Source organism: Astatotilapia calliptera, chromosome 16, assembly GCF_964374335.1.
Source record: "Astatotilapia calliptera chromosome 16, fAstCal68.1, whole genome shotgun sequence".
In the NCBI taxonomy this organism is placed as follows: domain Eukaryota; kingdom Metazoa; phylum Chordata; class Actinopteri; order Cichliformes; family Cichlidae; genus Astatotilapia; species Astatotilapia calliptera.
Window position 1 is genome coordinate 31,513,026 of NC_137437.1, and position 26,572 is coordinate 31,539,597.

General features: G+C 41.0%; 1 protein-coding gene across 24 annotated transcripts in view; it reads left to right on the forward strand.

The window, feature by feature from the left end:
• tns1b (tensin 1b) overlaps positions 1–26,572 on the forward strand; it is a 195,486-nt gene that overhangs the window by 77,383 nt on the left and 91,531 nt on the right. For 22 of the 24 annotated variants that reach the window (XM_080290504.1, XM_080290525.1, XM_080290505.1 and 19 more), the window contains exon 3: positions 2,536–2,573. In XM_080290504.1, coding sequence (XP_080146630.1) covers positions 2,536–2,573 — 38 coding nt within the window. Of the gene's footprint in view, positions 1–2,535; positions 2,574–17,126; positions 17,802–26,572 lie in introns of those variants that run through there. The other 2 variants (XM_080290521.1, XM_080290520.1) reach the window with 1 other exon arrangement.

Genomic DNA, 26,572 nt, shown 5'->3' on the forward strand with positions numbered 1-26,572 from the left:
GAGAAGCTGCCCCTGAGTTCAAGTATCTTGGGATTTTATTCACGATGATGGAAAGGAGCTGGGCCAGTGGGTTGGTGCAGCATCTTCAGGAATGAAGGCGTTGTAGCAGACTGTCATGGTGAAAAGTGGGATAAAACAAAAGGCAAAGCTTTTCCAGCTACCAGATCTATGTTCCAACCCTCACCTGTGGTCATGAGCGCTGGGTAACAACCAATAAGGCAAGGCTGCGAATACTAGCTGCCTCCTTTGAGAGGTTTTTCTGGTTTCATCCAACAGGTTCTTCCCTCAGTCTCACCTTCCACCTCTGGTCTTTTTACTTTTTATGTTGCAGATTTGTTTAAGCCTGTGCAAGTGCAAAACCATTCACTAGTTGAACTTGGCCAAGAAATGTCAAGATATGTCTTTCACACAAGCCTGGGAGAATTAGCATTTTATCAAGTCTTTCTGTGTTGTCTGTATGTACTAAACTGCTGGCCCCAGTGGAACATTGACTTGACATTCATAGAGTGAAGCTTATAAGAAGGAGGGTCACGCAGAGAAAACTCCACGTGGAACTAAAGGAGTGTTTCAGGGATATCCTGTATGATTAATCTGTATACATCAGAGAGAACATAGTGTTTAGGAAGCAAGAGTAGAGGAAGTATAGGGTTCAGGAAAACACTGCACTGCCACCATAACATAATACAAAACACACAATCTGACTCTCGCACAATGTCAGGACTGGCCACCTCCCAGTTTCATATCAATGACTTGACAACTATTCACAACAGATATTACAACTGCTTTGAAGAATGTGGCTCGAGACAGGAAGAAAAACTCATTACATAAGGCGTAGAGCGTTCCAGTAAAAGCATACAGCCTTCTCCTTTATTTGGAAAGCCTACACCTCGGCACGCTGAGCCGTGTTTTGGTTTTCTGTCCTTCGAGGGAAGCTGAGAATTTATGAGCCGCTGGTCCAGCTGCTCTCTCTTGTTGACCCTTATTGGTGGCCCAGTGGGAGTCCACAGAGAGGCCTTGAGGACAGAAGGGGAGCTGTGAAAACTGTGCAGAAATTCTATAGTTAAACAACTTCTTTAATCTTTGATGAAATTTTCGAGATCTGCTTTAACCATATACTGTACTGGTGCAGTGGCTATTTGAAGAGAGTGCAACTGAGGTTCTTTTTTTCATATCACCTGAATACATCTCATGCAATCAGTCATGTTTTAGAAAATGTTTAGAAAAGATGACTTCTTGCTAAAAATAACAAATATGACTGATTTCGACGCTCTTGTGTGACACAAAAGATAACGGCTGTTTCATTCAGTATTCTGAATAAAGTTTGAGAGGCTTTAAAAAAAATCCCAGAAGGTTCCTAGGAGAAAGAGCAAGGCTTATCTCTAGAAGGTGGTCTTAAAATCCAGGAGTAAACCAGGAAAAATTGGGGTACTGGTTGGAATGAAGCAGACAGACGTGGATTTTTATTGTAGCAAAAAAGGTGAGAGAATTAAAATGTTCAAAAAGTGGAAAGTTTCCAAAAACAGGAGGAAAATCTGTCCCTGATCTTTAAAACGGTGCCTAAGATTAATATTCTGGAGCAAGAAATTCAGGAAAACTGATTAATTACTCCAAAAAGCTGATTCTGTTAATCTGGACGTAGCGTTTTCAGTGGGAGAAACGTTTCGTCACTCATCCAGGTGACTTCTTCAGTTCAGCTGACTGCAGGTTTCCCCAACCTTATAAACAGTACATTTGCACAATGACTGAAACCAGCACCACTGAAGCTGGGACTGAAGAAGTCATTGGATGAGTGACGAAACGTCTCTCCCACTGGAAACGCTGCGTCCAGATGAACAGAATCAACTTTTTGGGATTTCCTTTCCTGGATAATTGAGCATGCATCAAGACTGATCATTTGTTGTTTGGGACTAATGAGTAACCTAATATTTTCCAGCTGCAGACCTCGAGATAAATCAGATCTTTTAACTTCATGTGACAGTCGTGTGGTCAGTGTAGGAATCGATAACTGGAGGGTGGCCTGTCGCACAGACGGCTGAAACATCCTGACTCATTCATTGCACTGAAAGCTGTTTAGTCTGGGAGACGATGAGTACTGCAGCCCAAACTCTCACAGTGGTTTCTTTATTATGTCCGGCTGAGTTTGTTTTGATGTGTATCTGTAGATTTTGAGATGCTTCAGTAAAAAGATCATCGCACTGGTGATGATTACACTTTAAAAAGTTCATTTAACCGATGACACAGAGATGAGATCTCTCACTGTGTGTTATCCTTCACAGCAGTGAATTCTAAGCCTTTGCTGGGAGTGTGAGCTGCTGTGGCAGTATCAGCCTGCTAACAGCAGATGCTGTTTGACTTTGACCACAGTACAAACATTGTGGAATTTGAATATACCTCTTGCTTTTTCATGTCTTCTTGACAGCTGCTCAGCGTCATCACTCATAATGCAACACGCAGTCTGAATTTCTCCATAATGTTCAAAAGCTTTTTATGATCTGTGGAGTTAATTGGTTTTTCTCTCCTTTTCTCTTTTTCCAGTGTGCCGAATCGCATGCCACAAGAAATGTGAAGTCAAGGTAAGAGTCCTAAACAATTTGCACACATAAAAAAAAACCCATAAAGGAAGGCAATGTCATGTTTGCTGATATTTGAATGTTATATTTAGTAATACCTTCATGCATCAAGTGAATATTGCTTTCCACATGAAGGAACATGAGAAGGGCTGAATGTTCTGTTTATTTGGAGCCATCTACTCTTTAAGATGTGCGTATGTGCACATATACATGCAGATGTTGAGATAGGTGGGGTTTGGGGGGAGTTTATGTTCTGCAGAAGAATCTTAAGAATGTCTAAACAAGTACTCTTTGTACCAGAATCTGTTTATGTTGGATGAGCTCTTGCGTCTTGGAGATCGTCCCCGTGTTCTAAAAATAAAAGACCTCTTGGTGGAGCTGGAGCTCGATTAATGTTGTGCGAAAGCAAAGAGCAAGAAAATGGGAGGGAAAAAAAAGAGAAGCTGGAGTTCGTGCTGGATAATTAGAAAGGTGCAGCATTCATTTAGGGTTTAGGGCAGGATTTGCACACATACAGCACATACCTAAACACACACCCTTCATCTGGTATCCATTATTGGAAATGGGTGCTAGTTGCCAGCGTTGCCCACTCTGTTTTACACACAGGAAATGCCAGGGGCGCAGGGCAGGCGGGCCACGCTGAATAAGAGGCGGTGGGTTTGGTGAACCATGTGAGGGAGGTCTCCAGTGGAACGTTATTAAACAAAATGGCTGAAATTATAAGACCTGCGTGTGATTCCTGTCTCACTGGTGACTGCGTTTCAATATTATAACCTTTACAAATGAGAGTGCCAGTTTCTTAGGATGGTTTAAAGTTTTAGTTCACCAAAGCTAGTGAGAGAGCAGGTGCAAGGGTTCAGGTTTAATTCCACAGCTCTAAACAACCTTTAAAATATAACACATCCACCATCACCCAATAGATAATGTAGCCAGTGACCTCTATGGAATAGTCTTACTGCTGTTTGAAAGAATGTGTGACCTTTATCAGTTTTTTGATTAATATAATAATAAATTTAGGATCGTCAGAGAAAAATTCTCCCACTCCTACAGCTTCCTCGTGTTTACAGACGGTCCAATCTAATGTCTCTTATTCCTCCGTCATTAGTAATAGACTGCTTTGCTCAAGAAAGTTATTTAGTCTTTTAGCTCATGTTGTTGTGCTACATTTATTTGCGCTCAGAGTGCTTCTGTGTAAAATCTGTTTTACTCTGGGCTGATATGAAGTTGGGGAAACGGGTGCATATGGGAATATGTGGCAATTTCACAGCTGATTCTAATTCCGACAATGAATTGTCATGCACTCAAACCTCTTCATGAATGACTTAGACTTTTTTAGTGGGCTTAAAGAAGCAATTTACTACAAATATGTCCAGTTAGGATCTGAGCCTCTTGTAGGGGGAGGTTAAAAACCTTTTGTGTGATTCTCTCTTAACCTTGGGTTAATAATGGTAGATGAGAATAGAGTGGGAGTGTGTGGGTCTGAAAAGTGAAGCATTACAGAAGAGTCTTAATGCATCCTGTTTAATAGCCAGTAGGGAGTATTGTGGTTAAAAATGACTTGCAGTTATATCAAAGTCTATGGGAAGCAGACCTTTCTTTGTTGTTTCATGGTGTCAGGCAATACTTTCAGGTCATATTAAACAGGCCGTTAAGTTTTATAAATTCTGGTTATTCTATAAGAAGATTTTCCAGAATATGCTCATTAGCATGTGGTTTCAAAGTCAGATCCACCCTTCATTCGACACATCCAAGTTGCTAATCTTGAAGCTTCAAAATGACACTTTACAAACGTGTGAGTGACACCAGTCCCTCTGTCCAGCTTTCCATTTATTCTGCTGTGTGCGCCTGTTAGCAATCATTAAATTAATCAATCTTTAGCATCTACAGGTAGCTGTCTAACTGACAGCTAGGTAGGTAGCTGGGGTGATGGTAGGGTTTCAGCAAGGTTACTGTAAACCTAAATTTCATGAAACCTGGTGGAGAGCTGGAGCTTCGGGGGAAAAAACACAATGTTACTAAAGGGAAAAAGAATAACATGAAATTCTGCTGTGGATCCAGATCTCTCACTTTAATGTTGGTAAAGCATTGGTGTTGGTTAGCGATGAGCTTCTGACTTCCCTCATAATATGTACTTTGATCCAGAGTAATTTGAAAGGACCTTATCGAGAAGAAATGTGTCGCTGAAACCTGCAGAAATTACGTCTTTTTCTCCTTTGTTTTCCCTGCAGATCGTGCAATTTTTAAAGTGTGATGAATGGAAGTACACAGTACATGATAACGCTTGAATTTCAGGAAGCCAGAGGTCAAATTTGTTGGAGAAGCCTAGCAAACTGCCAGTGTCTATATATACAAACCTGCAACTTTCCATCTCCAAAAATCACAGCAGCATTTCCTTTTCTAAACATTTCAGCTAAAAATGTCAAGGCTTTGGCAGGAAGCAATTTGCTAAAAAGCCTGAGATGAAAAACAAGGGAGTGACCGCGACAGGGTCAAGCATGATAACTATCGGCACTCAGTCAGGCCTGCGAGACCACTGGCTACATTTTTATGACTTATTTATTTTAAAATCCAGCTAAAGCTCTTTTCTGCGACCTGTCAGCCATATATGATCTGAAATGTTAGGAATCTGAGCGCTCGAAAATAACTCAGAGGTAGGACAGTTCTCGTAAGTACACGTTACAATTATAAATCTCCATCTGGAGATAAGAATAATATACAGCCCATATTTAACCGGGCAGCAAACAAATGGTCACAAAACGCCTCCCCACCTTCATGCCTGTTTACTCACAGCTGGATGTGAAAAATGTGTTAAATCTTGTCAGTAAAATTTTGCTTCTGGGTGATGACAGGAAAGAGCCAAAAACATCACATAGGGTGATCCTGAAAGTGAACATGAATATGTTTGCATGAAGTGATGGTATCTTTCCATTTTTCAGGCTAATTTACAAGTCTCCCTTCTTTATGCACAGTCTCCTTTGTATATATAATATATATATACTTCCTTACAAAAACAGAGAGGATTTCTGGGACTTTCGTGCCAACTTGCTGTGAAAGCGCTGAGGAAAGGTAAAACCTCAAACTGCTTAGGCACTAATTTCAGTCTAAAGGCATGGCTTGTATGCCTTCCACCCTGCCCAGCAGTTAAATAACAACATGAGTGCATTCAGACTTCAGTTCTAATTAAAATATATTTATTTTTCCCTTTTAGTTAACCTTACAGGATATTGTGCCAAGAAAACACTGCTGAAAATCGGTTCAGGACACCATCTTTCCAAAAAGACTTCATCCTAGTAAGGACTACTTTCTGCTGGGGTTTAATACACGTGACGTTGAAGTTGTGAAGTTAGAAAGAATTTAACCTCAACTAGAGTTATCAAGATCAAATTCAGGGCTGTCAGTCTTCATTTACCTGAATCAAGGTAGTTATTAAAATATTGGTTTGTTTGCCCAGTGTTTGCTCCTCAGGAAATTACACATTGATGTGAAAGAGGTAGTGTTGATACCATATAGCCATCCACAAGCACGGACAGGTCTAGAGCAACAGATTTCTCTCAAGAGCAAACTGTAACCCTAAATAAATGTGAGGAAAATAAAAATAGCGGTCAAATCCAAGAAGGATGTTGGTTAAAAACATAAATGATAAGAATAGGCTAATAAGGACAGTAGCCTTATCATTGCCTATTTAACACCAATTCACAATAACAGTTTGCTCAAAGTGCTTTACATTGTAAGATAAACTCAACAAACAGAGAAAGAGAAGCCCGGCATTTCCCCAAGGTCCCCTCTGATCAAGGACTTGGAAAAAAGTGGTGAGGAAGAACTCCCTTTTGACAGGAAGAGACCTCCAGCAGACCCAGGTTTGGGAAGGAGCAGCCACCTGCAAATCCTATATAAATAGAGGAAGAGATTCGCTCACTGTGCATTATTTTGTCACTAATGGTTGGTTGCTAGTAGAGATGGACCGATCCGATATTACGTATCGGTATCGGTCCGATACTGACCTAAATTACTGGATCGGATGTCGGAAAAAAATAAAAAATGTAATCCGATCCATTAAATATCACGAAAGCACCTCACAAAACTTGCAACACGCCGTAACTCACCTCAGAACGTTAGCACGTCGGAGCAGTATGCATCACGTGATAGAGCGGCTGTGGCATGCGGGACCTGTCGGTGGTCTGGATAGCATTTGGAGCTTCGCTAGCAACCCGGCATTTCATCTCCGACAAAGTTATCCCCGAGAGAAGTAAAGCAAGTGTGTAAGTCCATCTCTGAATGTTTGTAAAGCATTCCTGCGTTAAGCTTAACAAACGATATATGGAGCGACTGCCTCTTCTCGCTGCTACTTCAATCATGAAACTGCTTAACGATCAGCTGATCGGCTTTTCTGTCGCGAGTCCGTCTCTCTTGTTTGTTTTTGGCCCACTTTGCACCAGAAAGAGGAAACCAGCGGCTGAACAACAGCAGCACGTTTAAGCTTGATCAGCTGTTGTTAGAATTTATTTAATATTACTTTCTACACCAGGATCTTTTTCTACGTAGCTGACGCTGGTAACTGTGCAGGGGCGGATCTAGCAAAGTTTAGCCAGGGGGGCCGATAGGGCATTAACAGGGAAAAGGGGGCACAAAGACATACTTTTCTTTCTTATTCTCATTTAAAATGTCTAGCTTTTAATAAATAATTATCCGAATCTTACACCCAAAGTTTTAATTTGATGTAAAATGAATAGAAGTCAATTACTGTATATAGTGACTATTAAGTCTAATATATATACCCTAGTAAGCTATAGTACTTTTTCCTTTGGGAAGGTACCATCTGTGCAGTCTGCAATTTTGTTGAAGAAAGATGTTGAATCTATTTAATATTTCTTGAAAAATAATTGATTTCTGTGCATTTTTTTTTCACACTGCATCAAATTAAGGTTGATTACGTTGATTAAGCATCATGAGGTGGAGCGTGAGGGGTGGTTAACTATTTTTTATTTATTTATTTTTGTTGTTGCTGGGAGTTGGAACCCTATTAGTTAGGTTGCTTAATATTTACGCTAAGTACTCTTTAAAATACCAGAATAGGGAGGATGGTGTAGGTCTAAGTTTATTAGATTGATCAGTATTGCTGAACTATGAAAATTTTTTTTTTTGCATACAGGTATAACAGAATAGCTTTAGTGTAGTTGTTGTTTTAAACTTGAGTATGAACTTATACAAAATGCAGCAAGATATAAAAAAAAAAAAACAGTTTTGTTGATTAAAAAACACTATATCGGATTCATATCGGTATCGGCAGATATCCAAATTTATGATATCGGTATCGGTATCGGACATAAAAAAGTGGTATCGTGCCATCTCTAGTTGCTAGTAGTCAATCTACTAGTGTAATTACTACTCCTTTGTGCTATATGTCAATCAACAGCATTCTTCACTTTCATTGGTAGTTGCTTTAATTTTTTGACTTTTTTTGAGTTGAGACAATATTAACTCTTGACCTGCCAGTACTTGCTTTGCTTTGGGTGGTCTCTTGTTGTTGGGACATCACCAGCAGTCACTATCTGTGTGGACGCCCCTTAAGGCTGCTTTATGATCAGTCTACAAAGGTCTATAGAAAGGAAGTCAAGCAAGGAATGGAATTGCTTTCACTTAAAATCTGTATCTCTATTGACAGTAGTCACTAAAAGGCAAAGATCCTCTATGTACACCAAACATTGTGCTGTTTCCTTACCTTTTGAACATAGCTGAGCTAACATGATTTAGTAGTGCGGGGTAATTCTGAAGCTGCGTTTAAAATCATGAAGTTACTTCTATTAAGGAGCTACTTCACTTTATAGTACAGAAATGAACTGCAGTGTCCTTGCTCATAGTAATAAAGGAACCTGCCATTCTGTGTATTTGTGTGGCTTCAAATATAGTATTTGGTGTATGTTGTGTTATACAGCTGAGCTGTCCAGTCGAAGTTATTTGGTTTCTCTGATCCTTGCATGTCAAGCGTGTTTTGAGAAGGAAACCACCGTGTTCCACCATTAATCAGGAGCAACGTGGAAGAGCGTATCATCTCTCCGCCTCTCTGTCTGCTGGTGTTTTCGTTCCGCTTCTCTGAAATGATGAAGCACTTGTTTTGTCAGCTCCTGAAATTCTCAGAGCGCATGCTTTGAAACTGTGGAGAGAACTCGTACGTTTCTTTGTGCTGGCTCGCTTCCACTTTGTGCTTTTGTTATTTCAGATTTGTTGTTTGTGACCCTTTTAGTTCCTTTCACTGAGCACATCATGTTGCAGTTTGAGCTCTGTTGTTGCTGCTTGGAGCTTCCTGATGGATGTGCCCTCATTCGGCTCATCAGGTTTGCCAAGTGAAAAGCTGCAAATTGCCCCCTTTGTTTCATGAAAGTTGCAACATTATTACTAACACTTGATTCCTTTCCCATTCATCAAGCTTAAATTGTGTTACTGAGCATTTCAGAGTATAAATCTATTGAAATAATAGTCAATGATAATAAAACCAGTAGGTTCACTTGCAGAATTGAGCCTCTTACATAAATATTCTCCTTTCCAGGAAGTTTCTGGATCTTACTACATACCACTGAGTTCAATAGTCATTCTGGCACAGTCTGCCTGTCAGTAGCTACCGTTTCCCGACATTTTTAACATTTCTGAGCGATCACCTGGAGATATAAAGTTCTTGGTGCGGCTACAAATAAGACAAACAGTCTACCTTGTATTATTTATCGTTTCCAAATCTTTGACACATCCAAACACCTGTATCCACACATGTGAGATGCATTTTTGAGAGAGATCGTCAGGTCTGCAGCTGGAGAACAATGTTTGCATCGATAACTGTGAAATTCTGGAGCAGTTATCTGGTTAGCAGTTATCTGGGCACTTGTTTCAGCGGTAAAACCTGGATTCATATTCAATAGCTTGTTCTGTTGTTGACCTCTTTTTCTGTTTTTTAGATGATTTTGAGATTATTGTTATTTTGATTATGCGGTTGGTTGTTTAATGAATCCTCAGAGCCCACACCCAATAAATCAAAACAAATCTGTTCTATATGGATATGGATGAACTGTTTTCAACCATGAATCCAGGTAATGAGGTCTGGATGTTGTACAGATCTGATTTTCTGGACATTGTCCAGATGTGGCCTTTCACATATGAGGCAGACAGCTGGAGATTGATGGTCATGAGGTGGCGCCTGTGCCGATCAAGCAGGAGGCAGGACACGACGCACATCAGCACACACTCGCTGTCTGTTAATTGTCTAAATGTATGAATCAGTGAAAGGTCAGGGCTGCAGTGCATGTGTGAAATGGCTAAGGTGTGATGGTCCAACACTTGGGTTCAAGGCGAAAACTCTGTTAGCTGTAGAAACATCTGGCATGAAGTTGACGCTCCCCAGAGGGTTGATCCTACCTACTCTGGTTAGTGAGTATCATTTGGTTCAAAGCACCACTATGTCCTATCCATCCATCTTTTAGAGGAGAGGTGGGGTAAACCCTGGACAGGGTCATCACAGGGTTCACATATAGTTAGACACCTACAGCCAATTCAGACTCCCCTATTACCCAACACACATTTGAACTGTTGGAGGCATACCTGGATCCATCTTTCATACTGTCTACTTCAGGAAGAAGTAGAAAACCAGCAGTGCCTTTACATACAAATTCATTTAAAGTCACTGATTCATTTTGTTTCCCCAGCCCAGTGTATCCATGATTTAAACTTTGGAGATTATTCTACACTGTGCCAGAAGACAGAAAGAAGAAGATTCATCCCAGAATGACCCACTGCTCCCATGTGTCTTTGCAGCCAGTCTCTATCGACACACAAGCCTTTATTTAGTTTGCATTTTTTCCCTCTTGCCCTCGAGCCTCATCCTCTCTCGTGTAGCGCTTGCTTCAGCAGTCGCAGCAGCTGTCAGGATCATTTGGCTTGATTAACCTTGACTACTGTTCCAGTAACTTCCTGTAGATACCACACATTGCCACAGTGCTGATTTATCACACAGGCAGAAACTGTGATGTGTCACCACAACTGAGCCCCAGCAAAGGTTTTTCATATTCAAAGACTGTAACACAGTCTCTGTAGCGGTTTCACCTTTAATTTCTCTTATAAATTCAAGTTTCTGTTATTAAAACACATAATATAACAGGTTCTTTGATCATTTAAATAAATTGAGTCATCATCAGGAAATGTATATTACTTATGGCGCTCAACCCCCTCGATGTAGAAAAGGCCTTTATGCTCTTAGTTCTGCATTGCTTTCGTTCTAATGGATAAACAAGGCATTCAAAGAAAGGGGAAAAAATACATATTGTGCTTTTGCTGTAAGACATTACATAAGTCCAAGTTTGGGGAGGTTTCAAAGCATTGCGTTGAACCCCTTTGACAACATTAACAGCTTCCTTCATTTTGCATGTTGTGTTGGCCGTGCAGAGAGTGAGAAATGGAAGTTAAAGTAGGAGAGGGGCTGACCCTCTGTTAAGAAAACAAACGGAAGAGGCCGTGTCAGAGTTGTATAATTGTTACACACTTAGCGCGCCAACCAGTTAGAGCAAACACACAATGGTGGGCTCATGACTAAAATATTCCTGTATTGGTCATGGTATCTGCACCTACTTAAAAAAAAAAAACAACAAAAAGAAAACAACAGCTCCTCGTCTGATCAAATGCAGAGCCAGCCAGCAGCTCTGAGGCTAATTGAATTAGCAGTCACAGGACAGAACACATGCTCGCTACTCTGTTCTCCTCCTTATGACCGCAAACGTTTGCAGGAACACAACAACAGCTCAATCATGGGATAAATCATATGGCTTCTAATTTGAGTGCATTTTTTGTATAAGGAGCGATGTTTTCTGGGTTTAATTTCATTGCGATTTTGACTTAATTTTATATCATGAGGATGAAAATAATCGACTAAGTAAACATTTTTACTACAATTCAGTATTTGTCAAGACATGTTGAACTTTAGCAAGTATGCAGTTTCTGATTGCTCCCACGTGAAAATATTTAAGGCAATTGTCTGAAATTTTATGCAAAGTGAGTGTCGTCCTTGCTACATGTGCTACCTCCTGCTGTGTGCTACAGATGTGGACAGAATTATTAGAGCCTCCGTGAAATTTAAAGGCTTTGTCAAGTGCTTTTCTCACATAGCATTTCTAAAATTGTTTTCTTTAGAAAGCATAAATAATTTTTGTTTGCACATAATAACAGAATTATTTCAGACATAAAACTATCAGGGTTAATATAATTAGCCCCCTGAAAATGGACTTTATTATCGAATAATAGCACAAACCACTGATGTGCAGTGATGTGATTTAACTTTGTAATGCTCAAGGCTTATAAAATTGAGTTAAAACCAAGGATTATCTTCTAATTTGCACACAGTATAAAAACTTCAGAGAGGGTTTGGGCTGTCACATGAAAAAGCATCATGCCAAGAACAAAATTAATCAGTTTAGACTTGAGAAAAATAATGTTTGATGCTCTCGAACCAGGAGATGGATATACAAAGTTGCACAGTACAGACAAGCCTTGCAGGTGGGAAAATAAAATTTTAAAGACTCTAAAAGGAAAACTAGTGAGTGATGTGTTAAAAGACCCCAAAACAACGGCCAACATACTAGTCAATGACTCAGCCAAGTCAGCTAAGCTATATAGATGATCCTTTATACAGTATTTTTTATACAGTAAGTTTCATCCAGATAGATAAACACATGTAGGAAGACCTACAAACGTACGCTGCAGTCATTATAGTAAGATGAAAAAAATAAATATGCGACTTTAACTTTGACTGTCAAACAAAAGAAATAAAAATGGACCTACAGTCACAATCATCTGTCATTTCTCCTTGTTCATGTGCATAAACTAACGGCTTACACAAGGACCATGGGCTTACGGCCATGTATTTAGTAAGCGCATGTTAGCGACATGTGCATAGATACAGCAGAGAAAACAAACAGGAACGCCCAGCTTTAGCATGATGGAGTAATCAAGAGCTGTGGGAAAGAATGTCAACAACGTGCCAAGTGCACGAAGGAGACGTGGATGGAAGAAGTGAGTGAGAAGGATGAATGTGCTTAAGATCAATTAGAAAAAAAATTCCACACTTTCATTTCATTGCCCTTCTTGTACAGAGGAAGAACTGCTGAGCATGCACCATCTCTCCCGGAGTTTCTAATCGTCTCTGAGTGCTACAACAGCTGTGAGTGTTGAGGGTTTTTTTCAGAGGAGCCTTCTTTATTACGTGCTCAAGGAGTTTGGAGACTTTGTTCTGTTCAAGTTCCCCACCCTTACATCTGCAGCCTGTCCTTTGGTTCAAGGCAACAGCTTTTCCATCCCATGTCAGCTCCTGCTGCCTAATCATGACCATCCAGTAGAAAAATCCATGTTAAATCTGGTCTGTAAGCTGCGAGGGCGTTTCCGAAGCGTTCCACCGAGCGCTGGGGGACCGAGAGCCTGACGCTCGCCCCTGACGTTGCTTGGGAAAGCCTGAGTCAGACTCATGAAACTGGACCTCACCCAGAGTGTTCTCTCCTGCTCTGTGTTCCTCTCTGTAGCCCTACTGTGTACTATTTTGTTTTTTCTTTTCTACGTTTTTCTTTCTCTATCCTCCTCTTTTTCTTCCCCCATCATTCACTGATGAAGGCACTGATTCCCCCCTATTGTTGCTCCTTTGCTTATCAGTCGGTGTGAGGACCACACATGGTGAAAAAGTGATTGGTGCATTCATTCTTTCACAATCATTCGTGTACAGAAGAATTTGTTCCCTCCCAATAATAAACATTAAAGGAGCAAAGGGCCTACTTAGTGAAACTGATGTAGCAATCTTTTTTTTTTTTTTTACCCCCTCTCGCATAGACACTCACAGCCACTTCATTAGGAACACCTGTTTATTTGCGTTTTAACACAAATATGTAGTCAGTCACTTGGCAGCAAGTCGATGCTTTTAGACATGTGGACAGGATCAAGACAGCCTCCTAAAGTTCAAACTGAGCATCAGAATGGGGAAGAAAAGGAATTTAAGTGCCTTTGTGAGCGTGGAAAGACCTTTACTGTTGGCTGCACCATCTACCTTGTCTCGGATTTACCGAGAATGGTTTGTAAAGGCAAAATATCCAGTGAGCGGCAGATCTCTGGGAAAAAATGTCTATATCAGAGGTTAGTGGACAATGGCCAGACTTCTTCAAGACTACAGTAACTCAAATAACCACTTGTTAAACCGGCTGCCAAGCCTGACAGAAAAACTGAGGCTACAGTTCACACGGGCTCACCAAAATTGGACAATAGCCGATTGTAAAAATGTCTCAATTTTTGCTGCAACATTCAAATTAGGTGTAAAGAACATAAAAGCAGTTGAGGCTGATTTGGGTGGTATAATGCTGTGGGAAATATGTTTTTTTGCACACTTTGGACCTCTTAGTACCAAATGACCATCATTTAAATAGCACAACCTCCCTGAGTGTTGCCGATGACCATGACCATGCCTTTATGACTGCAGCGTACACATCTTCACAGCTCCCAGCAGGACACGGCATCATGTCACAAAGCTCAGATTGGTTTGAACATGGCAATGAGTTTTCTCCACAATCACCAGATCTCAGTCCAGTGGACCACTTTTAGGATGTGGTGAAGTGAAGATTCTCATCGAGCATGTGCTGCAGACATACACTGTTGAATCAATGCTATCAAGAATTAAGAGAGTTCTAAGGATGTCTCCAAAAGGGCATCCAACTCAGTCCTATCAAGAGGTAACTAATGAACTGCCTGGTTAATGTAAGTTATGAGTTTTTGTAGAACATGCAAGACACATTGTGTTCTGATCTCTGAGCTGCTGCACAGCAGGTTGAAGAAGCCAGAAGGAACATGATGAAGGAGGAGGTCTGACTGAAAGCCAAGCTGAGTGTTGTTTGCTTAAGCTAATGTAACTGTTTTTGATCAGTCTGAAAAACATCACTGAGATGCACACGATTCCACGTTTAAACATGCAGAAAGTTTTGCACATGAGCTTTAATATATCTGAGCTATTAAGCCCATGGCTTTATTAAGTGCTTTATAAACAGATAACACATTGTTACGCTGTGACTCACACATTTTGGAAATCTTGCCTACATGTGCGTGGATTTAGCAGGGAAAATACTGGGCGATAAAAGTAAATTAGTTGAAAGTAAGTCTGATTATTGTGCTTTTCTTTATATGGGGAAAAAAAGATGGTGCCATCAAAAAGTAATGCAGAAAATGTAGAAAATTCAATAGAAATGTAAGGATTTTGTTCCTGTGGTGGATTCCCAGACCCTCCTGTTAATGTTGTGTCCTATTAAAATGAGTTAAAAAGAGACTCAGAGATTTCAGTTCCTACAAAAATGAGCAGTAAGAGTAAAAAAAAAAAAAAGAATTGGCGTGGCTGTGCGATAGTTGTTTCTGGCAGTGCCGGTGTGATTACAGACAGCAGCCACAGGATTATGAAGGTAATAAAAGCCAGGACGCAGGAAATAGCCCAGACTAAGAGAAACATATCAGCCTCAAACACAGACAGATAACTTCCCCACGCTTTGCACTTCCCGACATACACGGATGAAACTGGTGGTCTGCACCACTGCATTGTGGTGAGCGGCGAAACACAAAGCTTGACTCAGAGCCGCACAGGCAAACGCAGACACTAGGAACAGGGAATTCCCGCTCCCCACAGTTTAAAACCGTGTCCCTCCGCTGAAGGTGACTATCTCACATAAACAAGCATGTTGTTTTGTTGCCGTGAACCACATGTCTGCTCTTTGGCAGCACTCCCTTCCTTCCTGGGCCTTGTCATTAATAGTGAATTAAATAACGCTTACAGAGCTGACATCTGGTGAGCACGACTTCAAGCTAGAGGTGTTGCTCTTCAGAGCCGCCTTCCATGTAATTACCTCCAAGCAGCATCAAAGACGGTGGCCATTCTTTCCATGTTGAGACATAATCCTTAATGTGCTACAAATTTGTACCATGCATTCTTCAGTAAAGCCTCTTTGTCTGCTACTGGATAATAGCCAGCGACGTTGTGGGAGCACATTAAAACGGCACGCTTACTGTAAGGCTGCGAGTAGTGCTATAACCTAGGCTGCTTGGATGACTTGAGGTGAGATTAAAGCCATCCAGTTTAATGTCATTTACTGGATAGTTGTTGAGTCTGATGTGGCCCAAATGTGCCAATCGGTTGACAGCTGCTAACAAAATCTATAGTACTGCATACAAACACACTTCCCCCAAAGCTTTCATGCAGTGGCTGAATCGCACCAACCAGGTTATCACCTGTTGGCCATTAAACTGACATTAATGATAAGTTAAGACTAGATTCAATTAAAAAAAAAAGTCAAATTTTCACTCAGTAATTTTGTTCATATCCATTCTCTTCACCACTTTATACTGGTGACATGTCCAGGGAGTATCCCCCAGCCCTCATCCTGTGACAGCTGGGATACGCTCAAGCATCCCCATCACCCTGTATTATTTTTTAATGCATAACTAATTGAATTTGGGGTTAGAAATGAACAACTAATCTGTTAGGTTAGTTTAAAATACAGTGGTTGCCTCATCTTTCAAAGCTCAGTTTTCCGTCAGGTAAAAAGTGACGATTCATCCCCGTTAACAAGTGACTATTTCATATTTTTCACATTAGACGGGGCTGGAAGACGACGTGTTGGTTTTACTGGTGGTGTCTGATGCATCAGTCTAGGATGAGCTCTGGTGACTGTGAAGGCCACAGCGAATGACTCCCATATTCTTATTATTCTTAGACCTTTTCTGTAAGCACTTCTACTCTGTGTATTGGAACAAACCTCTCCTGCCATAATAGACACATTTCATCACTGGAAGAAGGTGATCACTCGGAACAGCTGATTTGTGGACCTAACAGGACCCACTAGATCACCCAACTTAAGGGGTCAAGAGCTTTTGATCTTTCTCCAGGTTATTGCTATTTAAGTTACTTGATTCTACTTTTTTGCCAGCTTAAAACTCGTAGTTTTCAAAGCCAAGGTGATATATTTAAAGGAAAGATATTTAAAATGTGAAAGGCTGATAGTCAGTGAAAGCAATCTTCTGACTACTTTCACTCTAGAGTGATGTTCTAAATCTTTATAATAGCATGTAGGGACAAGGTTTAACTCTTGGAATCAAAGCCATAGAATTTCATGGCGTTGTGAGCTGGTGACTGGTCAGCATGTAGCTCCTTGCTGCTGTTTACACTGTCTGACTTTGCCTTGAAGTCAATGGATTCATTCATGGTACTTTCCCTCTCGTGGGCAGCTGTAGAGTGAGTGTGTAGGAGAGAGCTTGTGGGGAAGGGGGGGCAGAAAAGGCGGGTGGAGGTCTGCCGACGACTCATATTTAACCTGTAACTTGAGAAGCTGATAACAAGGAGAGAATGAAGAATGAGCTCGTGATGAAGGAGTGTGTGTGAGAAAGTGAGAAAAAGACGGTGAAAGGAAAGAGGCGTGCTTTTGTTCCCCCCGATCTCACGTCCCCTTCTTCCCTCCCGATCTCCCTGGGAAATTTGACTTGAGTACTTTTCTCCTCCTTTCTCGTTACTCATGTGTCTCCCCGTTTGGGAGGAGGGTGAAAATGGTCTGAACAAGAGGGAGGAGAAAATAAACCCAGGGAGTGAAAGAGAGGGGAAATAGCTGTAGCCCGTAGCCAGACTTTGCCTGCTTATTCAGCGCCGAGTGCTGCACTGCGCCGTCTCCAGTTGTGGGATGTTAAGATTTGCCTTTGGCTGCACTTCGCCCCACTCGCGCGCTCACATTAAGACTCTTTAGACATCTTTATGCTCATTTTCTTGGAGGAGGAGTGAGTGAGGGAGAGGCTAACCAGACCTATTAGCCTGAAGCCTGAAACAAACACACACACACACACACACACACAAACTCTCTCTCGCTCTCTCGTTCTCGCTCTCTGACACACACACACACAAACTCTCTCTCTCGCTCTCTCGTTCTTGCTCTCTGACACACACACTCACACACACACTCCTCCAGTCCTGCGCTGCACCAAGGTAACAGTGAGTGGATTTAGCTTTTAGCCATCTGGTCGGAGCACAGAGGAAAAACCTCTCTGCTGCACACGGTGGGGGGGCAGAGGAAGAAAAGCCAAATGACGATGCAGCACTAAAACCAGACAGAGAAAACCAAAGAGTGAAAGAGAGAGAGAGAACGACACACAAAAAAAAGACACTCACTCTGAGACAGGATGGCCACCGCAGTGTTTCAGGTAAGAAGCGTGGTTGGGAAAGGAGGGTAAAGTACTGCTGTCTGTCTGATGATCGAGCTCCTGGCTTTTCGTGTGTGTGTGTCAGTTTTCTGCATTGTGGATTTGCTTCACTGTTACAGAGAAACAAAGTTATCGCAGGATGTGTGTGACCTGACATAGGTGTGATACTCATGTGCGTTATGCTGCACTGGAGCAGTGCTGTCTTCAGTAGGTGAACAGTGATAAAGAGTGAATTCAGACACATATTGCGTGTTTCCACAGCAGAGTGCATCGAGCTGCTTCTGGTGTGGATTGCAGGATTTTATATTAACGAGCATGTAATATACACAAGCTCATGTTGTATCAGTGTAGTATTTAAATGTGTTTATGTCAGGTAATGTAAAGCACTGCTTGCTTCTGTAGTGCTTGTGTATGTGTGTGGTCTCCTTGGCTAACCATGTTTGTGGTTGGTGGCCCATGGTCATAGCTGGAAAGATGGTGGCCTCTTCTCTTCTCTTCCACTTACCAAGAGTGAGAATGAAAATGTGTTTGCTGTCATGCTTTCAGTGGTGCTCTGTATAAAGTGTGTGTGTGTGTGTTTGTGTCGACTGCTGCAGTTGTTTCACAATAAGACCTTGCAAAAGTTGTTTCACAGATATAATCGCCCCAGGCGTGAGAAAACCCAACAGCACTTGGGGAATTTTTGGCACGTATAGCGGGAGTTACAGTTGCCTCCAGTTTGCTTCAAACTGGGGAGAAGAATAAAGACGTAATGTGAAAACACAGAGCGTATTCTTAAACAGATTTGCAAGGTCACGCTGGTCACTGACAGCTGTGATTTTTCTCTGTCCCATCCACCCTCACTGAGTGGGTGTTTGGATTTTTAACAGATTCTGGCTCTTTCAGCAGGATATAATGTGAGTAAGAGGTTAAATTGTCTTCACATAGTTAGAAGACAGTAGGTTTCCATAAATACATTTTGTAGTGTAGTTGGAGCTGTTGGAACACAATACTAGGCTATAATGTAATGTATTGCTGCTGCTGGTAATGTATGCTAGAGACAGCTGAACGAGTCCAGTAATACTTATCTTTCAGCATGGAGCTGGTGTTGATGACTGCCCCCTCTAGCTTTTGTGCTTTTTAAAAACTGGCCCTCGTTTTGACAGATTTGAGAACCAATGGTGTTATTAGCAGATATTGGGGTAATTTCAGTAGGATTTCATTTTGGACTCAATATGTGGGCACCATCTGCCAGTCACTGGTGAATTCATTATGGTAACCCTTCCTTTAACCACTGACATCAGAGGTTCCAACTTTGGGTCTGGCACTTTTGTAGTGCCAGTGCTAGCCTTACAACATTTTTTTAAAAAGATGGTGGAAATGTGTGAAATTGAGCACCAGCTATGCACTGATGGAAAAGTTATGTGTCCACAAAAATGTCTAAATTTGACCCCTGTGCACCCCCAGCTTTTACACATGGTGTTTGTGCACAGTCACTTCCAGATGTTATACAGTGGGGTACATTTTGTCAGCATGGTTTCCAGTACAGGGAGATGTGACTGTAAATCAGTCCAAAGTTGTTGAGAGTAATCACCTTTATGCTCTGAGGAAACATTTCTGTCCTGATGTGAGCTGTATCGTCCAGGATTGCAGTGCTTCCATCCACAGTAGGACTGGTTTAACCAAGTTGACCACCTCTGTGACATTTTGGACCAATGTGTATGAGAGCACTTTCCACCACCCAACATCTTTAATTTTCATTGTACATTTCAGCTTCATTATAACCACAGAGACCCAGAAGTCTTTCAGCACTTGTAGTTTTGGGGACTCATTTATGAAAACTCACCATATAAGCAAACTATAATAAGTGATGTCTTAATATATATTTAAGCAACATTGTGAAAGAGGTCTTGGAGTGGTAACCATTTGGAATGGAAAGAATAAACAAGAAACAGTAACTAAATCTAAAAGCCTGTTGAATTTTCAGAAGCAATTCCATTTAAAAGCAGCATTATGTGATCAGCTAATCTAAGGAAAAACAATAGGTTGCATGCATAACACTGTTGTAAAGTGATTGGAGATGAGAAATGGGACGATATTAGCATTTGTCTGTCCAACTGACCAACTCCTGAGGGCAGCTTCTTTCATTTTAGCTGCTAATTTTTCATAGTCACCGGATAGTCTTCTTCTAAAAGCAGAAGAAAGGGGAAACCAAAACAATTAAAGAAGCTAAAAAGAATTTAAATTACTCAAGAGATTAAAGGGAATGCAGATTCCTGTGTTGCACAGACCTTTAAACCAATACTACGGGCAAAATACTGATTACAAATGATTTGCTGGAATGAGCGGTTTCTGACATCACAATTGGTAATAACTTGTAGGATGTGTAACCCACACATTCCTTGGCTGGTGTATGTGTAACACGGCATTGTCTTGCCTGAAGAGCGGCATTACCCGTGACGCCTGGCTTTGTGGGAATGGCGAACATCCACTGGCTTGAAGCCTGTGCCGGACTGGATTTCAGAAGAGGCATTTTTCATCATTACTGTCTGCCAGTCTGCCAAAGCCTCCCTCAACCCACTCTTACAGGCAACTCTAACCACAGTTACATACTCAACCACACATTCAGCCATAAGATCGGGACAGAGGAAGGGCTGGCCAGTTTGTGAAGGTGTGTTTGTTCACTTACTGTGTATGTGTGTGTGTGTGTGTGTTTCTAGGATTAGGGATAAGGCAGTGCTTCATGAACCATAAAAAACCACCAGTGTGAATTCTCATGCTCTTCAGCTGATGTAATCTTTCTTCTTCTGTGTGTATGTCTCAGTTCTTGCAGACACTGCCTCAGCTACGACATTACCGTGTATTGTAACAAACCATTTAGTTTCTTGTGTTTACTATTTTCTCACGGACTCACATTGTGACTGTGCACAACTCTAGAAGAGTGAGAGAACTTGGCTTTAGCCCTTTATTCAAGGGCACAAAGGTGCATTGTAATGTAAGCCAGGAGACACTTTTGATTTTGCTCAATGTTACACTCAAGTACAGTACAAAGTTTGCATATCCAGCATAGGCTGAATCGATACATTGCATAATACATCTACTGTATTATAATTGAACTAATGCACTCTCACTTATGTTCACAAAATGCTGTGCTGAACTGTAATGTGTGCACACAGCAATATATTTATTCCCTGGGTCCTCGGGGCTCAATGTTGGCACATACTGCAAACCTGCAATACATTAGCAACATAAATAATCCATAGCCATGCCAAGGCATCATGCCTTATTGTTGGGCTTTTAGTATAATTAATAGCTTCAACTGAGAGCAAGTAAAAGCTTCACATTTATCAAGGGCGTCATATAATGTTTCACTTATTGTCGTTGCTTAGCAGGTCATCTGGCATATATGAGAAACTGCTGTCATAGGCCCACAGGAAGGTGTTTTAAGAGCGTTTCAAAGAGCATATCCGGAGACTAATGTTGCAGTTAAAATGAACAGCGAACCCCCTTCAAAATTTACTGCTTAGGATGCTCGAACAACTCGGGACCATCAGCCCACCAGCTTAGATGAACACACACTGTTTTCAAGCTTTCTTTTGAGGTATTTAAGTTGTGCATTATCATTGGGTGATGTGTTGAAATAATTCAACACGACCATGAACATTCATAACCTGTACGAGTTCATCCCATAGATACAGATACATACCTGCTAATTATGGCTTTCTTCTTATAACATTGCAAAACAAAGCTGGAGTACAGTCGCTTTGATGGGTTTTACTCTACATTATTTGACAACAATTCCAAAAAGCACCAACACCACAAACACGCTCGGGTAGCGGAAGTGAGGCCCGGCTGGCTGCAAACGTGCTTTTTTTTCTGCTGTAGAATTTTGCATGTTAATATGGGAGTTTATGGGAATTGAGCAGTTTCTTGGAGCCAGCCTCAAACACACTGAAGGCCTGCAGTTTTTGGTACTCCTATATCTTCTTTGGTTTTCAGCTTCCAAGGTTGTCGGCTGGTTGTGACTTACTGGTAGGTTTGGGGCTTCTGGTATCTTTTTATTGGAGAAACTTGTCCAAAATGGGAATGTAGACTTCCACACTGATGTTTTTGTTCTCCAGGACTGAACGTCTTCACAACACTTCATCTTCTGGTCTCACATTATGGAAATCTCTGACAGTGATTAAACACAACTCTACACAGTAGCTTAACGCAAGAAAAAAAAGATGACACCACCTTGAGAGAAGAAATAAATTAAAATATGAATTGGACTTGTTCCATTGCAGATAGGTAAAATAGTTATACAGCTCCTCCAGCTGGCCTTTTGTGCATCATGTACAGTTTGTAAAATATTTGTATTAATTTATTTTTGGCTAAAAACCTCAGTGGGTATAATGGCTCGTTTTATGTTTTGCTGTCAAGAATTTGCCCGCAGTCTTCTTTCTTTCCATGTTTCTTGACTGGTAACTGGAGCCAGCAGTCTTTAGACTTCCCGAGGACCCTCACAGATTACTACTCTTTAAATAGAGGGGCTCCTTATAATACCCCCAAAAAGTGGAACATTTAATGACAGCTAATCTTTTCAATGACTCCATGCAATCAAGCTGGAGGCCTGGTATAATGGCCCTTTCTTGAATAGCATTGGTAGTTTCATAGTCAAGGAACATATTGAGAAAGGAGGGGGGTTTCATTTTCCCAGCCTCTTTTTGGGAGGTTTATTTTGGCATGCAACTTCAGGGTTTTTTTGATTACCAAATGACACCGTTCCCCATTTTCCAGGATGGCAACCTTATCAGTAGACCAGTAATACTTTGTATCAGGGGTATCCAATCAATGTCCTCAATGTACCCTTGCAGTGCACCATCTCACAAACATTGACTTGTTTTGGCTTTAAAGCAGCTTGATGATTATTGAACGTGGCTCCTCCAGGGGAACTGAGCCACATGTAGAGTCTTGAAAGATTTATTTACCTTTTGTTATCCCGGTGCCCTTACATGCACACGTTAGTTGGGATGGTTTGGCTCTTTTTAAGCCTTTATGCCCCTCGTACACCATTCGTTCCAGTTTTGCCCAAAGGTCAATAAAAAAACACAATTTCTGCTTTGTTATGCTTTCCCTGAAGGTATTCACTCAGTTCTTCTAGTTTCCGAGGGTTTGTATAAGATGTAAACATTTTGATTTTCTGATGTCATAGCTTGACTGCGATCAGGGTGGTTTGTTTTTGATCTCATTATTGCTGAACCTGCACCACTGAGTTGAAACTTTTTTTTAAACATCTTTCAGATTGTTTGCACAGTAGATATGAGAGAAGACTGATGAGGTCATGTCTCAGGATTTGATTTCCAGGTCTTCTAAGTTTGCTTTGGACTTAGTTCTTGACTTTGACGCGTAATAGCCTTCGACAAGATGCCGTAGCTTTGAACCTCTGTGGCCACTTATTTCATCACTGATTCTTTTAAGATTTCCTCCAGATTTGGTGAACCAGCTCCTGATTAGATGAGGCCAGCATGGTGGTGTAGTGGTAAGCACTCCTGCCTTCCAGCAAGAAAGCTACTTTTAACCCGGCGGGTTGGATTGGGCCTTTCTGTATGGAGTTTGTGTTCTCTGAGGTGTGTCCAAAGTGTGTATCCTGCTTCTCATCCAGTGTCAGCTAGGATAGGCTCCAAGCGCACCATGAGCCTGTTTGGATAAGGAATTAAGAAAATGGATGGATGGATAAAGTTTATGACATTTAGACTTGAGCAAAGTCTAAATGTCACAAATGTTTGGTTCAAAAACAGTTTGAAAGATTCATCTTATCCCATCATTGCATTTTGAGTTTTTTTTAACATGATATATATGGAAAACATAAAAACAATGCAAACTTTATGTCACTTTATTCTCTGGGTAAGAAGGTAAATTATCCCGTTAAATCAATGTGAGATGTGAAAGCATTTTAGTGTCCACATGACTGAGCATCCATGTGAACACCATGCGAGGTATGTTCATGTGTGTGTGCCAGAAGTCCACGAGGAGGGCGGGAGGTTGTTTTCTTTTCCTTTTTTCTCCTTCTTTGTTATCAAGCCTCCATGTCTCTGTGGGGAATGTTTATAGAAAGCAGACCTGTTTCCTCGCTTTTACCAGAAACCTTCATATTGTTGTTTGCTTTTCATGACTGATTGGTGTCGAGCGGGGCTTATAGTACTGACCAGAAAGGCAGGAAACATCAGTGCCAGGTTCCTGATTTTTCACCAAGCTGCTTGGACTCACTTGAAGGCTGGAGAGCTAAAAGATGGGAGAAAGGCTTGTCTGGGCCTGAGTACAAATATGCCTTTAATCTTTTTTATAAAACATAAAATATAGTTTCTCAGCTTTGTGGAGTGTTTTTAAAGCTTGCCAGGAAGTATATAGGAGTGTAACTGCTAGACATCAGATTTTAATGGCCAGGATAGTTTTGCCCAACTTGTTCATGACCTGTTAATGGCAGTGGTGAGTTTGCTTTCTTATGCGTATTATTAATAGCTCTATTTAGGATATTAATATTTGTGCTGGAAACACAGTGCGGCAGTGATTAATGCTCAGCTGAGTCAAGTTATCCAGATCTTTGAATGGATCTGTGTTTTCTCTGCAGATTTTTTTGTTTCATACTGATCGAATGTCAGAAATGAGTGATTGTGCGCAAAGCAAAATGGAGCAAATAGAAATTCTTACGTAATCCTATGTTTAACAGCTGATGTTTAACTGCTGATGAGTGCATGATGAACATCAGTTTTGTTAAAAAAAAAAAAAAACGGGACTTGAAGGAGAAGCAGATAAAGGAGGGAGATACTTTGGTGGGATTAAATGTGAAACCCAAACCCACCCATCCATCTGTCGTTAGAAAACAGCTAAATGTGTAGGCGTGCAGGTGACTTAGTGCTGCAGTTAAATGAACGATATCCTTCCCTTTGTGGGGTTTTTCTTTCCTTTTCTTTTTCATTGAGGTTATAACATAACAGCTGTGCACAGTTTGACTGCACAGGCTCGTCTCAGCTTGTCCAGTTTTCTCCCCTGACATCAACCTGTTGCTTTCCAAGATCTCGACGCTTCTCGTGCAAATGCAATCTAATGTTGAGATAACAGTTCCCCTCCAAAATACGCAAATATGAATAAAAAAAATGTTCTGTTGATTTTAATCACATCATGTGTTCGTAATCAGTAAATGGGGCATAATTGTAGAAATGGAAATTTAAAATGGAGCTATTATGCTTCTCCTTCTCTTCTCTTTTTGTATATACTATTACAATGGTGGATGCTTAAAATAAACATGGCCAAATGTGACCTTGCGAGTCCAAAGCTCAGGCTTCACACTGCTCTAACACCCTGTTTTGAACCATTTTGTCTATTCCTAGCTCTGTGTGATGTCATTGAGAGTGGGTATACCTAATAAGGTCATCTTACTGTAGGAACATTGCTCTGGCTGTGAACATAGAAGCTCCGCCCACTTGCTGTTTAAAGCTCAACATCAGGTGGGGGGCAGCCAATCAGGAGAAAGTTATCTTAAAGGGAGCAAAGGATGATTTGAGTGGCTCCACCAAAGCTCAGTGTAAGATAAATAAAGATTATTTTAAACTGTGAATCATGCAGAGCTACTGCTACTCTAAACTAGTAATAAAAATATGGAGGGTCTCATTCCCAGGGTGTCAAAAGATCTCATGGATACTAGAAAGGTCTCCTTTGGCATGATTCACTGAGTTTAACGGAGAAATGCTTGTCATACTCTTTAGTTGTTGCATTTGGACACTTAGCTTTACGTTTAAATGCTCACCCACAGCATTTAAACGTAAAGCACCAAGTGCCTTATGGTTCTCTGTTCACACCACTGATTTGTGCACAAGTCAAAGCTGAGCTGGCTTCAACATTTCTTCAGTGGCCCAGTCATGCGTGAAGCTCAACCAGTCATTTAGTTTCATGTTTAGGAACACGCAGATGCCAAGGGATGATGTGGACAAGCACTAGAGCAGCACTTGATAACTGACTGAGACTTTGAGTCTAGCTGCTCGTTCTTGCTGATTTTGTAAGTTTGTCACTCGTTCTGATAAACTAATTTGCTATTAACAAAGCAGCCAGTGAAAAGAATCAGAAGAATATGAGAAAATATGAGCTTCCAAACACAACACTAACCCCAGTCCTTGACTCGTGACTTACACCACCTCCATCTACACGTCCTCGTTCTGTGGCGTCCAATATGCTAGGTGTGTCAAACCACCGACGCCAGAAGATGCCACAAAATGGCAGTATGTGACACTCTGGGATGGGAATGCCTTAGTTTCAAAAGTCCAGCTATGCTTAAAATGTTTGTGAACTGCTTCTTTGAGCATATTTGATATTTACTGTTGCAGAAAAATGCATGTGCAGAGTTTGACACATTAAAAGTGTTTTAACATTCCTGCTCTGTGTTCACCTCAACTCTGAATGCAAGTCTTTTGTAATCAAATCATATTCCAGGATGCAAACATATGTCATCATAAAGACTGAGACATGAATCAAAGAAATTAAAGGTTTTATTACCAAATGTTTATGAGACAAAAATTTTTATTCTGTATTAAGCATTCATTTCTGCTTTTATGACTTTGACCCATTATTTCTGTCTGTTCTGGCTTGTTCCTTTGGTTTGCGTGTTTTAAGGGCCGTTCCTACAGTAACATCTCCTGCAAGTGAGCAGATGTCAAATGACGACATGTGGAAAAATGTCTTCATGTGAACATGTGTCACTGAGATATAAAATGGGGAGATGCCGAAAGACTTCTGACAGAAGCTGAAGTTTCTCTCTG